The sequence below is a fragment of the Cyprinus carpio genome, chromosome B4 (assembly GCF_018340385.1).
Source record: "Cyprinus carpio isolate SPL01 chromosome B4, ASM1834038v1, whole genome shotgun sequence".
Classification (NCBI taxonomy): Eukaryota; Metazoa; Chordata; class Actinopteri; order Cypriniformes; family Cyprinidae; genus Cyprinus; species Cyprinus carpio.
The window spans coordinates 10427826-10443552 of record NC_056600.1 but is presented as its reverse complement, the minus strand read 5'-3'; the positions used below and the strand labels follow the sequence as shown (position 1 = coordinate 10443552).

Sequence of the window (15727 nt, the reverse complement as noted above, 5' to 3'; positions counted from 1 at the left end):
ATGGATAGCTAATAAAATGTATGTAATTATGACTTAAATTACATTTAACTTTAGGTTACATTGTTCAGTTTGCAGTTTTCCAAAGCACTTTGTTTTATAATGTCCTGACAGTAATATATATATATATATATATATATATATATATATATATATATATATATATATATATATATATATATATATATATATATCTATATATATATATATATATATATGAATGAATAAAAATTTAACATGACAATCTGATTCTTTGTAATTATTTTGAATTAATTGTAAGAACTAGGCTCATAGTTTATGTTAATGAAAGTGTTAGTCAGCCACCACTGAAGTAGAGGAACTTAGATTTTTTTATTATTATATAATATTATTATATATTTTGTCTTTTACAGAATGCAGACAATGGCCAGAAGTGTGGTATGGTCAAGAGGGAGAATGCTGGATCCTGGTGAAATGACATGCTGGACCAGGTATCTGAGTTTCTGGATCATTTGGAAACATTGACTCAGCAGCACGGTATGCTCCAAAATGTGTTAATATTGATATGTATCATATTATTGTGTTTGAGATGTTTTGAATACTAATTGTGAATTGTTCTTATTAAATGTTTTTTTTTCCATTTATTCTTAGTTCCCCAGGGCTATAGTGCTCCCTTGGTAGGGGGCTCATCTGGCCGTCCACGATTCTCCATAACCGAAGAACAGTTGCGTTTTCTGATAGAATATAACTTTTCTACAAGACAAATGGCGGAAATCTTGTGTGTGTCCAGGCGAACTGTGAAACGTCGTTTAAGGTGAGGTTATTTTTCTTAGTTGTTCATGCAGTCTCCTTGTGCATTTAAATTGTACAGATAAGTAATGCATCTTAAATTTGAATGCAAAATTCATGGTTAATTTTATGTACAGTATCACTTAAAAATCTAGATTTGTATGTACTTGTTATTTAAGTTGCACATAAGCATGATGGCTCAGTGAGTAGCGCTATCACCTTTGTCAGTGTGGGTTTCCTTCGGGTCCTCCAGTTTCCCCCACAATCCAAAGACATGCTGCTTAGGGCAATTGCAGGTTCAAAATTAATGTCCAGGGTGTTTCTCCCGCCTATGGCCTGAGATGCTAAGATAGGTCCCAGCTGTCCCATGAGCCTACAAAGCATATGTGGTATAGCACATGGATAAATGAGTCTGACTCTGAACTACTCAAAAACATTTTTCTCACCGTAACTATATGCCTCAATGTTCCATCTTAAAGTGTCAAACCCACATAACCCCTATTTCAACAAAGATTTTGAAAAAGTTTTAAACATCAACTGTGTTCAGTACTGAGCAGAAAATATTTATTATATAAACTATAAAGTGATAGGGATAAACCCTAAAGTTAATGAATTGATTGATTGATTGACTGATTATAAACAATATTAACTTAATATACATAATAGAGGAGAATTTGAATACAATTATCTTGGGTTTTAATCCATGAGTCTCACTTTTGCTCTTTTCTATCAACAGGGAATACAGAATTTCACTTAGAGATACACTGATCTGTCCGACTCTGACCTTGTTAACAGAGTTAGAGAATTAGTTGGAGGAAATGATGAACTTGGAGTAGAATCAGTCTGGGCACGTCTGGCTGGTCAGGGTATTGTAGTGCAGCGGCACAGGGTCCGACAAACTTTAATCAGGACTAATCCAGTGGGAGCAGCCCAGAGAGCCACCACACGTAGACTGCACAGAAGAGTCTATCAGGTTGCCGGGCCAAATTCCTTATGGCATTTGGACGGTAATCATAAGTTAATCAGGTAAATGGTCCTACTATTATTTTTATTTAATGTAAAAAATAGACAGTGGCAAACTGCTAAAACAAACTTTTATTTTTTATCATTTTACTCGGGTTTCAATGAAATGTCAATATTACTGATGGCACTCGAGATGGTTTCTGCCAAATACAAATAAATCCAGTAACATTAATTTCCATCACCTTCTGTATACTTAGCTTTAGATCTTTAGAGATGACTACCAGAATAAATATTACGTAAATTGATCAGGTTTCAGTGTACCTTACATACTTTTACATAATTATTACTTTTTATTTTTTTAGGTGGAGGATTGTCATACATGGTGGGATTGACGGGTACAGCAGGCTTGTTGTATTCTTAAAAGCTTCTTCCAACAATCGCAGTGACACAGTTTTCCAGAGTTTTGTAGAAGCCATTGGCCAATATGGTTTACCTTCAAGAGTCCGCTGTGATAATGGAGGGGAGAATAATGCAGTCTGCCTATTTATGAATGTCTCGGGATTCACCAGAGGAAGTGCTCTAAGAGGAAGGAGCACACACAACCAGAGATTGATTGAGAGATTGTGGCGGGACGTTTGGTGCGGCATCTCCAATACTTACTATGCCTTATTCATGCTTTTGGAAAGTGAAGGTAAAATTGACAGTACCAATGAAATGCACCTTTGGGCATTACATTATGTGTATATACCTCGAATCAACAGGGATCTCCAACTGTTCATTCATCAATGGAACCACCACAAGCTGAAAACTGAACGGTACATGTCTCCCCATCAACTCTTCATTCGAGGATGTCTCTCACAGCTAACTTGAAACCAGTCAGGGATACGTGGAATCCTTGGAGCAGATGAGGAGCCTGTTGCAGATGTAAACATCCCTCCAGCTTCAGAAGAAGTTACACCCCAAGCTTTTCACACAATTTTCCACTGGCCAGAATCTGTTGAGGTTCCTGCCAACCACTTCAACATTCAAGCCGGAGTAATGGGACAACTTGTGCAGCAGGTCAACCCTCTTGGTGGAAGACATGATGATTTAGGAACTGATCTTTTGGAGCAAGTTATTAACTTCCTTGGAAATATTCCTCAACCCATATAGATCACACATACACTGGAACAAATGTTTGGAATATTTAAGATTTTTAATGTTTTTTCTTATGGTCACTTAAGCTGCATTTGTTTATATAAAACAGTAATACTGAAAGTAATTCCTGAAAAAGTATCATGGTTTATCACAAACATATGATGAATCACAAAATTATTAAGCAGAACAACAGTTTTCCACATTATAAAAATCCTAAATGTTTCTGTACATCAAATCAACATATGAGAATGATTTCCAAAGGATAATGTGACAAGACTGGATTGATAATGCTGAAAATTTAACTTTGAGTATATTCAGAGGAAAATAAAATACATTAGACAATATATTTACATAGAAAACAACTATTTTACATAGTTATATTTTTACAATATTACTGTTTTTGCTGATTATTAATATTTATTATATTAATGCAGCCTTGATCATTAAGAGACCTATGTTAGAACATTAAACATCCTTTTTTTTTACTTTTGGCCACCAAAACAGATCATTTCATAATTTTTTTTTCTACACCAGTCATTCTTTTTAAGATTGAGCAAGTATTGACCAAGTATTAATTTTGGGTGCTCTACTCATATAAACCTAGATTTCTTAAGTATTTTTATTTACAACATTATATTTAGATCTTTGCATTTCACAATGATTTTGAGAAACAATGCTGCACTCATTTTTAAAATATAACTGAACTACAGTCTATATATTTGTCTTGAATTACATGACCAAGGACTGAAAATATCATTTCTTATTTGGATTCTGCAATAGTGTAATGAAATAAAACAGATGATGCAACATTTCCTCTTATTTTTGGAATGTTTATTTTCAGAGTAAAACAAACAAATTCAAAGTCTTTTAATTAATTATGCAAGATTACCAACTGTTGAAACTGTACAAAATCCACTTTTCCATTGGAAGTGTTCTCTTTTAATTGTGTATTTCTAAACTGTGTTTTATGCATCTGCATTGTTAACATTCAAGAAAAATAAAGTTTTTGAAAAAACGTTTTCACTGAACTTAATGACATATTTCGCCCAAAAATGTAAATTCTGTCAGTAATTACTCACCCTCATGTCGTTCCAAACCCGTAAGACCTTTGTTCATCTTCAAAACACAAATGAAGATATTTTTGATGAAATCTGAGAAATTTCTGTCCCTCCATTGACAGCTACGCAGCTACCACTTTGAAGCTTCATAGATAGATTGTAAAACTAATCCATATGAATTAAGCGTTTTATTCCAAAATATTCTTCAAAAGAACACGATCGCTTTATGTGATGAACAGATTGAATTTAGCCTTGTATTCACATATAAATATTCATCAACACACATAATTTATGATAAACGTAAGCTCAAGCATGTTTGAAGGAACCTCATTGGTTCTCGCACAATGTGCTAACAAGCTTGAGCTTTTGTTTACAACTGATGTGCGAGTTGATGAATGTTTATATGTGAATAAAAGCCTAAATTCAATCTGTTCATCATATAAAGAGATTGTGTCTCTTCAGAAAATCTCAAGAACTCAATTCATATGGATTCGTTTTACGATTTATTTATGAACTTTTTGATGCATGACATTGGTAGTTAAATAGATGTAATGAAGGGACAGAAAGCTCTCAGATTTCATTAAAAATATCTTAATTTGTTTATGGGTTCACAAAACTTTTATGGGTGGGTTTGGAACAACATGAGGGTGAGTAATTAATGACAGAAAATTATTTTTAGGGTCAACTATCCCTTTAATTAACATTTGACGAAATTAACTGAATTAAATTTTTCCAAATCCAAGGTAACCTTTGAGTGCTGTGTTAAGCAGGTCAGTCAACTCCTCCTCTTCTTGGATGCCTCGAGGCAAAAAGAGCACCATGCCACAAGTTGATGCAAATGGAAGCCGGCGATTTTCTTGAGTGTAAAACTCAATTCTCGGTTCTCCGGGGAAGCCCAGTGGGGGAATGCTGTCTGCACCAGTAATAAATACCAGCATCTCCTGGAAGGTGATTGTTGATTGTTTTTCTGTAAAATTAAGAAAAGAGGGTGTAAAAAAAATCAGTATTATATATTTTACTATATTCATATTTACAATTATATTTTAGCTTATTGACCTGCTGTATAAAAGCAATATCACAAAACTGTGCTGTTGTTCTGAATATAAGTTGTGATTGTCTGTTAAAACCATGCAAATACTGTATATTGACGACTGTGAGAGTGATATTGAAGAAAAGCATAATTATAAAATATGACAAAATTATTCAAAATTATCCCAGTCTTGATTACCCTGAATTGAATTCAGCAGGAGCTCCCAGCAAAATATGGTGTCTTCCTCCTTTTCCCTGAGGTTGCTTCCCTCCTCACTCCAGCAAATGGTGAATAGGGCTCTAAATTCATCTCTTGTTAATTGTTTCTCCTCATTTGTGAACAAGGGAAGGAAGACCTTCCAGTTTTTTTCGACAATCTGCCACAAGTTGCCACAGGAGTTCATGCCTTCCTTGAATTGGGCGATCATGTCTGCAGTTCTAAAATAAATATGTTCCAAGAGATTTCCAAACTTTATTTGAAAATAATAAAAAAACATTCTCATGAATTAAGTGTCCTCCACAATAATTGTCTACCGTTGTAAATATGAGCATGTAAAATTGTCTTAGCTATTTATCCTTTTTGTCTTTCATTCCAAACCATTTGGAAGTAGATGAAGTAACACAAGCGGGGATCTGAAATAGCTGGATTTTACTCATATTTGCCAAGGGTGCCAATATTAGTGAAGGCCATTAAAAAAAAACATGATTCAAAGAACTGTAGACTGATTAAAATGTAAATTATTTTGAGTTTTATACCTGAAGTAAATGTGGTGTTTGATTAGCTGACCATAGATCCGTCTCATATTAGGTGCTGCACTGAAAATTCCAGGCACACCACAGTCAGCAATCCATCTGGCCTGTTTTCCCCTCAAAAACTCCGAATGATGACTGCACACCCTGCATCAGAAGCCTAGATAAATAAAGAGCCCAAATACAATTAAATAATTGAATTGATATGGAAATGAAAGCCTACATTTTGTGCTTATTAATAATAATTGTAGAGCAAATTATCAGAGCAAAATAAAAAAAAAATATGACTGTCACGTTTTATTTGGATAATAGTGGCCAGCTAACTATAATATGTTTTTTAAATTTCATACACGGCTACACCAAATAATTGTGGTCATGTAGTACTGATTTAAGTTAAATTTTTAATACACACACACACACACACACACACACACACACACACACACACACACACACACACACACACACACACACACACACATTATCACAAAGCTTATGCTAAGAAAAAGAAAACAGTCCATTACAGGGTACAAAACTGTTGGCCAAGCAACAAGAGGAACACTGCCACAATATTACTGTAATATTGATATTGCAGTACTATGAGGTCATATTTTAAACCATATTCAATTGATAATTGAGACACAGGATGGCACCAGTTTCTATGCTATGGTGTGATGCACCAAAAAAGACATCACATAATATTTGATAAATATATTATTACATACATATGATAAATAGTTAAGACCAACCTGAAAAATTCTCTGCTAGGTCCCCCATAGTCATCAGCACTTTCACCTACAAATTCAATTTGTGGGGATTTGTGCCATGCAAAGTAGCTAGTTTTCAGTGCAGTACATGCACTATGAAGAATTTTCCTCCTTCTGGCCACTACAATCACCCTTTCTTCCAAATTTAGATTTTCCCTCTGAAATGTTCTGATGATGTCAGCAGCAGAAACGTCATCCTAAGTCATTACAATAACAAAAAAAAATATTATTATTATTATAAATTAATATAAATTATTATGACTTTTAAAGGTATGGTTGCATAATTACATCAATTTCATTGTCAGAATAAACAGGTGAGGTCAACATCACCACATCCTCCTCATCTTCAGAATCTAATGCATAAACTTCACTGTAAATGCATAACTTAGTATAACTGCATTAATTGCATTTAATTGCATAACTTAGTCTAGACACAATTCCACACAACAAACTGTATTAAACTTAGGGCCAAATTTACTAAACAGGGCAAATTAGCGTGAGAGCACAAATCCATAAAAGTGCCATTGGTAGTGGAAAGCGATGATCTATTGAACACACCACATCAAAGCCACTGATAATCATGTGTGTGTGACAAAACAGGTGCAAAATGAGTCACGTTTTTTTTGGCCTGTAAATAATGGCACAAATACCAATAAATTGATTATTTTTTCACTGCGTGTCTTTGGTAAATCCTGACAGTACTTTTGTGACCCCGAAAGATGGTTTGCGCTGGAGCAAGCTGTTAGTAAATCTGTGTGTAATCTTACATTTTACAAACAAGAACAATCGGTTTCAATCCCACAGCTCTGGAAATTTTGTATTTACCTCTTAAAAGACCAGTTGGTTCAGTTAATGGAGCTTCCACTTAACAAGCTGATTTGAATCAAATGTGTAAAATAAAAAATACAGACAAAATGTACAGAGCGGCAGGTTCCCAGGACCAGGTTTGAAGACCACTGGGCTAGGAGATGTGGCAATAGTAAAGGGAAAAGAGAAATCAAAGACCATGGTGGTGACGAGGGTGAAGAATTGTCAATTGGTGGTGAGAAAGCTGGAACAGGGCAGGGGGAGAAGCCAACATCCTGATCACTGGAATGGAGGGGACTTGGGATGCTTCCTAAGTCCTGAGTAGCAGCCAGTTGGTCAGTTGAAGATTCAACACTGGATGCAATTAATTCCTAAAATGCATTATAATTATTTCGTTGTTGTTGTTTTTCCACTTTAAAAAAAAACTGATGTTTTAGGCCCCATCCACACTACTGCGTTTTCGTTTAAAAACTGAGAACTTTTGCTACGTTTGCACCTCCCGTCCACACTACTACGGCAAAAACGGAGACCCAAAACGGAGAAGTTTAGAAACAATGACATAGTAGAGGCTCACTCTCGGCTCTATGATTGGGTGTCACCAGTCATGGCGTATATCTATGCTAGCAGATGTTGTGCGAGTCAATTCTGCATTTTACAATGCTATAACTGCCTACATGCACCGGAGGCAAGCTATTATTCAAGCGATCTGTGACAATTCCCGTGTGCAGCGGCAGTATCGACCGTACATGGAGCGTCAGTTTTGGGTTAAGCCGGGAGGAACCAGCGCATGGTGGGATAATTTTATCAATGAAGTTGTGTTTACACCGGCATGCGCATGCCCAGTGTTGGAGAATGGTCACGTGATCCACGTTTTCAGTCGTTTTAATGTAGACGGAGATCAATTCTAATACACAGCTAAAACGCTGGTATGGACGGAGATCGTATTCGTTTTAATTCTCCGTTTTTAAACTAAAACGCAGTAGTGGATGGGGCCTTAAAGTTGAACTTACCTCTATTTGAACACCTGACATCCAAAGCACATATAAGGATGAGGGCCTACTAATTTCATGATCTGAGGGGCTACCATCAACAGTACTAAGTATAGTGTTCGGTGACCAGGACAGCTGTACACGGAATACTTGACTGGCCATGTCGTCTGAACCAGCAAAGGCAAACAGATCCTTTACAACACATGAGCAAATATAGAAATGACAAATCAGAACTATATACTGAATATACTAAATGTGCAGAAATAACTTACAAATTAGCTAACACAAAATACCTGAATTGGTTGAGACTCAACAAATTTCCTTGTTTTCCTGGTGCCATCAGGGTACTGAAACTGTATTGCAAAGCCTTGCTCCGGCTCAACAATTTGACATAGATGTGCCCTCCTTTCAGCAATTTTCTTTAAAAAAAAAAAAAAAATGTATAAATGTTACACACACACATTATATCATATATAGGAAAACGTGATTAAAACAGAAAAAAGTAAATAAATAAATACCTGTCTTCGCCTTTGTTCAAAGGATTCCAACTGGCGCCGCTGATGATCCTTTAAACATAGTGAACAGATAAATAAAATGATTACATTTATTAAGTTTATAACATTATTCAAAGTTAATCACAAAGTCCAAAACAAAATCTTATTTTGAGAACATAATATGCTTTAATTAAAGCATATAGCAAACTACAAATAAATATGTTTCACCTGATAGATAATGAGAATGCTGGTTACTTACCATGCTACTTGTTCCTGCATTACCTACATTTTCTACGATTCCACAAATTGGATCCTATCAAAAAAATTACACTAAATCAGAATACAGATTTTTATTTTGTTGTTCTTGCTGACTGACAAAAAATTAATATTTTACACTTTAGAATGAATATTTTATAAAACAGTCACAGTTTGAAAAGAGGTGGTTTGTCTTAAGCATTTCATATGGGATATATTGTAATAAATAAACTGATCATGTATTTCTGAAGAATCATAATTGAGATAAACTTACAGTAGTACTGCTTTGACAGTTCACCTCATTTCTGCTCTGACGTTGTGTGCCAGCCGAACTGGATGTGTTCTGTCAAACAGGCAACATAGTCTTTAAAACAAGTTTTATTTTTAATGAAATATAATTAGTTACAATACTAATAGCTTCCTGATGAGCACAAAACATTTATTTTCCCCCCAAAACCAAATACTTTGCTATCCACATTAATTCCAGAGCTCTATTCTTTTATTAACAATTACCTGGTTTGTGTACCGGTATATTTTTTTCTCATAAGCAATTTAATGAGAAAAATCTGAAACAAATGTGATATTTAATGAGCTCTAGCCCCCTAAGATATGAAAAAGCATCCTGTGAGCAATAAAACTGTATTCTGGGAAGCTTCAAAATAGAAGTCAGAGGTTGGATCTGTATGTTGCCGGGTTGTTAGGACTGCCTAGTGACCATTTAATGGTCTAATGTAATTTGGGAACTTAAAACAAACAAAAAAAGAGGTTCCAGTTCTGCATTTGCATAAAGATCCAGGATCTGGTTCTAGCCATATCACTGATAACAGCGGCTGCAAAGAGCTCAGGTTTTCTGGTCCTGAGTAACGAGTATCTAAGTAAAGAAAGAAAGTGAGAAAAACTTACAGTAGTACTGCTTTGACAGTTCACCTCATTGCTGCTCTCATGTTGTGTGCCAGCCAAACTGTAGGTGTTCTGTCAAGAATAAAAGGCAGGATAGTCTTTAAAACAACTTTTCTTTTTAATTGAATATTAATAGTAACAATAGTAATGGCATCCCAGTTAAAGCACTGCAGGATCAGCAAAAATAAATAAATACATTTTTGTTTTTAAACAATAAAAATTAATTTGGGATATAATATTTAGTAGAATAATTTGTTGTTCTTACCTTAAGCCTCACATATACCGCTGACCTGCCAAACTGTGGACATGCTTTTATAACTGAAGGGCAAACTGAGCTCAGCTCAGCAGGTATTACCCTTCTCCTCCTGTCAACTCTGCAGATTTCAATTCCACCCTCTCCAATTATCAGAAACGCTTCCCTAATTTTCTGAAGAAATGCTCTCTCATTCATTGAAAATGGCACAACTAGTTTTTTAACCGTTGTACCTGTTTAGAGAAAAGATTCATGAATATTAAATATGGATATTACAAATAATGATAATAATGGTCACATAATAACCACATTTAATGTCTCTTTAGACACAACAGAAAGCACTTACGTTGTGTTGTGATGAGATGCTCCCCGCTATTTTCAATGAAAGAAATCCTAATGATGCTCTGCCTAGCAGCTCTCCTCCTAGTCGTGGCTGGGACTTCATTGGGGATGTTGCTTTGGAACATTCTCAGTCTGATAAGAAAGCATTTATTTCATAATGCAAAGACATGGTGGGTTATATTTTTGAATCCCAACGCATCACTTCTGATAAGTGTTTCATCCATGTGTAATTTTTCTTATTTTTCAGCTTAGTTAAGTGACTGCTGTGGAGGTTTGTCTATGTTATGAGAAATGATAAACGATAATGAAGGACTGTAGGCTACAGCTGTAAATCCATTCTTAACGATATAGCCTACTTGTTAATACCATGTTGATACATTATTTTTATGTAAAGTCCAAGGATTTGCATTTAAAGGGATCTTTTTTTTATTTGCTTTTTGATAGGGATCAAAATTAAATAAAAATACAAATCATCTATAGCTTAGGCCTACCTGTTCAGCTTATTTAGATTTTGGCGCGACATTTGAATTACATTAAAGGTGTAGAAAACCAACCTGTCAATTGTGTTGTGTTCTGTTGACAAATTGTTGTCTTCGTCTTCATTTCTCAATCGATTTTGAATTAATGCATTAAATCTTGTATTTAAAGCCTCAAGTCTGCTCCTCAGTGTCATTATCGTGCTGATGTTACATTCGATGGGAATTTAAGAGCACTCGGCCTTTCCTCGTTGTTCCAGTTAATGTCCTCTATATCTCGTTAAGGCCATCTAGCGACAATAATCATGAAATGCCATTTTATTTATAATTATCTTTTCCAAAAAAGGACACAAGAGACACTTAATGGATGGTCTATTTAACTGGTCATTGCATGCATGTAGCCTACTGAAAGGTTTTTTGTATTTAAGTGAAATAATATGAAAAATATGTTATTTTACTATTAAAATGATTGAATAAATCCAGCAATTTAGGTAAATCCATTAATCCACCTATTAATATAATGATACCTATTTTTTTAAACATACCGTAATTAATTGATATAAGAGGTCTGGGGGAAAACGGGAAATGTTTAAAGGTTACCGGTACATGTGAAAATAGGCAAATTTAATGACCAAAAAAAAAAAAAACTAAAGCATTGCTAAGCAGTTTTGTAATGAAAAGGGGGCACTGCAAAACCAAGTCCAATACCAAAAGCTCTTAATAACATTCAGTTGTTCTCTTTATTTTTCTGCCTTGCGCTGTGAATGATTTCTATAAACATAAATGTGAAAAGTACAATTGTTTGTGTGTTAATAGTTAAGTTAAATTGTGTTTGTCTGTAATTGTAATTTAAAATGAGCTCACACCCCATTTTCAAGGGGCAGTTTCCTGCAAGGTTTAAATTGTGAATAGGCCTTGATAAATAGTAAATGGCTTAAAAAAAAAAAAAAAAAACTTGCTGTCTAAAACAAAGATTAAGTACAGATTAGTAACACCTGCATTATGGAGTCCTGAACTAAAATAAACAGGATTTTTTCCACATTTTTCTCACACACACAATTTCTGATATGGCTTCTTGAAACTCAGCACATAAAACCACAAAACAAACAAAATTAAAACATTGGACATCTCTTGCAAAAGCAAACTCTTAGTTCAAAGCTATTTTAACTCTACCAAAAATTGCACACAAATATTATCCACATACACACCAAACTACACATAGATGTGAAAAATGTAAAACACTATCTTGTGTCTTTTGCTTGTTAAGTGCAGTGTATAAGAGTTTATCACATGTACATTTACACTAATTAAACTGATGTATGCACAACTTTTGAATTTTACAGTTATTGAACTGAATTGAATCAAGACTGAAGTGACTTGAGCTGAATATTGACACTATTGGCTTGTTAGAACTGCTTTACAGCAGAATTTGTTTTGAATTTGTTACTATTGTAAAGCTGCTGTGAAACTATCAATATTGTAGCTTGTATGCATATTACTATGTATATTATCATTATTATGCATTATAAATACTTACACACTAAACATGCATATAAGCCAAGTCAGAAAGTCAACTCTATTTCTGTGTGTGTGTGTGTGTTTGTGTTTGTGTGTGTGAATGTGGATGTATACATGGACTTCCAGGACATTTAGAGCACTTCATGCTTCCTTCAGCAGAAAAGCTTTATGAAGATGCTTTATGAAGATGAAGATGATTTTCCAGCAGGATTTTCACCTGCACACACTGCCAAAATAACCAAAACCTGGTTCAATGACCATGGGATTACTGTGCAATACTGTGTGATTTCATGTAATATTCCAATTTTATGAAATTTTGATTTTGTGGGTTTCACAAGCTGTAAGCTATAATCATCAAAATTATAACACATAAAGTCTTGAAATATCTCACTTTCCAAGCAATGAGCCTATATAATATATTAGTTTCACATTTTAAGTTGAATTCCTGATATAAATGAACTTTTCCATGATATTCTAATTTTTTTGGAAAGGGTCTGTGTGTGTGTGTATATATATATATATATATAAATATATATACATACACACAAGTATATATATATATACTTGCCACTATATCTTCTTAAATATTAATAATAGAAATATAATGATTATCAAAACACATTTTAAATATAATGTAGTAATTTTATTATAGCACTCATCAGCCTGCAGCAGCCAAGATTATGTTCCTGGAAACAACACAGAGACAGAACAGCATAAACAAGCTATACAACCAGCTATAGTACACACCAAATTACAAAAACATTATTATGTGAAAGTGAATAAAGTGTGTGTGTATATATATATATAAATATATTCTGTGTAATACTTTTGAAAATGATAGGCCAATAACTTAAAACAAACATGTAATAACCCATTTAGATTAATTATAAATTACATTTAAAATTTAAATTTTAAATTTTAATTTAGATTAATTATAATTTATAATATGGATAACAGCATTTATTTACAATGTAACCTTTATTCATTTACTCAAGCACTTAAGATATCAGTACTTTAGAACAAGGCCACAATAATGATTAATATGTGGAACTTACCTTTATATTATCTAAAGTTCGAACATGGCCAGAATGTACGTGTTTAGAAACACGTTCAAGTTGGTCGTATTAACATAGAAAAACTGTGCGTCTTTACACGTCCTAAAGTAACGCGACGACAACTGACGCCTTAACACAACCAGAATGTCCGTGTCTACACATACAAAAGAAACACGTAAAAAATTACAGCGTTAACGCGAACAAACAGTGCGTGTTGGCGCGGTCAAAAATCACGCGTTTCGTTTAAAGAATATTGGCACCGTCCGCGTTCCATATGGCAGTGCGTTTAGGAGCGGTGCATCTGCAGCAGTGCAGAGATAGTTTCCGTACCGAGTCTATTTTTGCTGCGCTGCACACAATGAATTAAAGTAACAGCGCATTGTTTGCGGTAAATATGAACATGCATTTACACAAAAATGTAGTAATTACACAATAAATGCATATAATTAAAGTCTACTGTGTTTCACAGCTAACACATAGGCTATGGTTTTTTGGCTAGGTTTAAAGGAAAAGAGCACTTTTAGATAAACACAGCAATGATTGTAAAGTTCTTTATGAACCGCAGGATTGCTTGTAATAGTTAAAAGAAAAGGCAGTAGAGCTGACGGTTTCTGTAAGTTCTTTCTGTAAGTTCTGTAAGGTAAGTTTTAATTTAGAATGTTTGTGATAATGTAAGAAAGTAGTTTAAATGGTTTGCTTTAGCAACTTAACATATAAATCTAAAAATAAATGCAAAAGAAAAAAAACACTGAATAATTGATGAAAGATTGTATTACTGTACTGTGTAAAAAATGAATCACAATGTTGAAAAAGCATTTTGAGTAACAATGTTTGGATTTAAAATCAAAATAATGATCAATAATAATCAGAATAATGTTGTGTTTGTGGTAAACATGGATCAGGAGCAGACTCGTGTGTGAAAGCACAGTCCGTGCTGGTTCTGTACCACACGTGGACTACATACACACTGCAAACAGAGCATGTGTGAACCTCACATACAGCTCACAAGATCAGGCTTGTGCTGTGTAAGCTATTGTGTAACAATTACACGATTTTAAAAACAAAAATACAGTGCATGATCAAACAGTTAGGTGAGATAAATATATATTTTTGAAAATATGAAAAAATACATTTAAAAAATCCTCTCCCAAGAGTCACCTAAGCGAGGAATTAATTTTCAGAAATGAAATTTAGGCCCTGAATAAATGTCTAAAAATCTTGATTGGATCTTCACTATAAATAATTCTACATGATAAAAAGAAAGTTATAAAAAGCTTGGTATCGGTGATCGGATCAACAGATACTGCTTTCTGTGATCGGAGCACCCCTAACACTTGGTCTAGCACTGATGCCACCCTTAGGCCATATTACACAAGGTACGTCCATTGTATTGTGGTACATCAAGTTTAAAATAGAAGAAAGGTTTTTATTGTTTGACCATATGAAAAGCTGTGATACAGCTGCTCTTCTATTACTTGTTCATAAAAGAAAAGAAAAGAAAATCCTGGTGATGATCTTACATTGTTTTTAAAGGACAAGATAATAAGACTTCCTCCTTGGCAGAAAAAGACAAGCTGATGTTCATGGCTCAGGCAATAAAGGCTCTTGAAGAACAAGATTTTCTCCGTCAAACGGTCCTAAAACTCTCAAGTAAGAAACATATATCTGTTTTGCTCTATCACTTTAATTTATTATAAGAATTTAACAATTACAGAACAAGTTGATTTCTAAACTTCCACATCAATGCTTAACTGCTGAGTATTACATGATTACTTCTCTAAGGCTGGTCTCACACACTAGAAGAGTTTAAGGCCAATTGTAAACCTGGTTTTTCACCCCTGAACTGTTCAAGCGTGTATGTCTGTGGACTGCAAGACAGGGGCATAACTTGAACTTGTCCAAATCACACAGAACCACGCGAGATGTCAAAACGAGATGTTGTTGGCAATATGGACGCTTGCATTGAGAGACAACGGTGAGAATATATACTTTATTTCCCGAAATAATTCATTTTCATACAGTGGTATTGTTTATGGAGTTAATAATCTATTAAAATTAAAGTGTAAATAAAGTGTAAATTAGTAAACATTTTAGTGAAGATTTTAAAGGGGTTATGCAACTGTTTCCTGATCCTGGCTTAATCTAAACCCTGTCTGTGACTTACATAAT

The 15727-nt window shown here is 34.3% G+C and overlaps 3 protein-coding genes across 3 annotated transcripts; 1 reads left to right on the top strand and 2 right to left on the bottom strand.

Moving 5' to 3' along the window:
- The first annotated feature begins 216 nt into the window (after positions 1-216).
- LOC109090966 lies at positions 217-2880 on the top strand. The gene is made up of 4 exons (XM_042722629.1): positions 217-513; positions 628-790; positions 2091-2419; positions 2633-2880. The coding sequence occupies exons 1-4, from the start codon at positions 456-458 to the stop codon at positions 2878-2880; spliced, it is 798 nt and encodes a 265-aa protein (XP_042578563.1). The 5' UTR covers positions 217-455.
- A 1610-nt stretch (positions 2881-4490) lies between these two features.
- LOC122137011 (G2/M phase-specific E3 ubiquitin-protein ligase-like) lies at positions 4491-8669 on the bottom strand. Its single transcript, XM_042721917.1, has 5 exons — positions 8287-8669; positions 6452-7647; positions 5709-5862; positions 5152-5390; positions 4491-4890 (listed from the first exon to the last, which is right to left on the bottom strand). Exons 3-5 carry the CDS (start codon positions 5753-5755, stop codon positions 4646-4648), a joined length of 531 nt encoding a protein of 176 aa, XP_042577851.1. The 5' UTR covers positions 5756-5862; positions 6452-7647; positions 8287-8669; the 3' UTR covers positions 4491-4645.
- Positions 8662-12966, bottom strand: LOC122137010. Its single transcript, XM_042721916.1, has 7 exons — positions 11064-12966; positions 10514-10641; positions 10180-10400; positions 9918-9986; positions 9289-9357; positions 9019-9072; positions 8662-8831 (listed from the first exon to the last, which is right to left on the bottom strand). Exons 1-7 carry the CDS (start codon positions 11180-11182, stop codon positions 8733-8735), a joined length of 759 nt encoding a protein of 252 aa, XP_042577850.1. The 5' UTR covers positions 11183-12966; the 3' UTR covers positions 8662-8732.
- Positions 12967-15727: the final 2761 nt, after the last annotated feature.

Excerpts from the sequence above, each read along its gene's own strand:
- LOC109090966 (XM_042722629.1), top strand. The coding sequence starts at position 456 with ATGCTGGACCAGGTATCTGAGTTTCTGGATCATTTGGAAACATTGACT. Across the intron at positions 514-627 it reads AACATTGACTCAGCAGCACG|TTCCCCAGGGCTATAGTGCT; the intron begins GTATGCTCCAAA and ends ATTTATTCTTAG. Across the intron at positions 791-2,090 it reads ACTGTGAAACGTCGTTTAAG|GTGGAGGATTGTCATACATG; the intron begins GTGAGGTTATTT and ends TTATTTTTTTAG.
- LOC122137011 (XM_042721917.1), bottom strand. The coding sequence starts at position 5,755 with ATGAGACGGATCTATGGTCAGCTAATCAAACACCACATTTACTTCAG. Across the intron at positions 5,391-5,708 it reads AAACACCACATTTACTTCAG|AACTGCAGACATGATCGCCC; the intron begins GTATAAAACTCA and ends TATTTATTTTAG. Across the intron at positions 4,891-5,151 it reads CCTGCTGAATTCAATTCAGG|AAAAACAATCAACAATCACC; the intron begins GTAATCAAGACT and ends TTAATTTTACAG.
- LOC122137010 (XM_042721916.1), bottom strand. The coding sequence starts at position 11,182 with ATGACACTGAGGAGCAGACTTGAGGCTTTAAATACAAGATTTAATGCA. Across the intron at positions 9,358-9,917 it reads ACTGTCAAAGCAGTACTACT|AACACATCCAGTTCGGCTGG; the intron begins GTAAGTTTTTCT and ends CCTGTTTGACAG. Across the intron at positions 9,073-9,288 it reads ACTGTCAAAGCAGTACTACT|GATCCAATTTGTGGAATCGT; the intron begins GTAAGTTTATCT and ends TTTTTTTGATAG.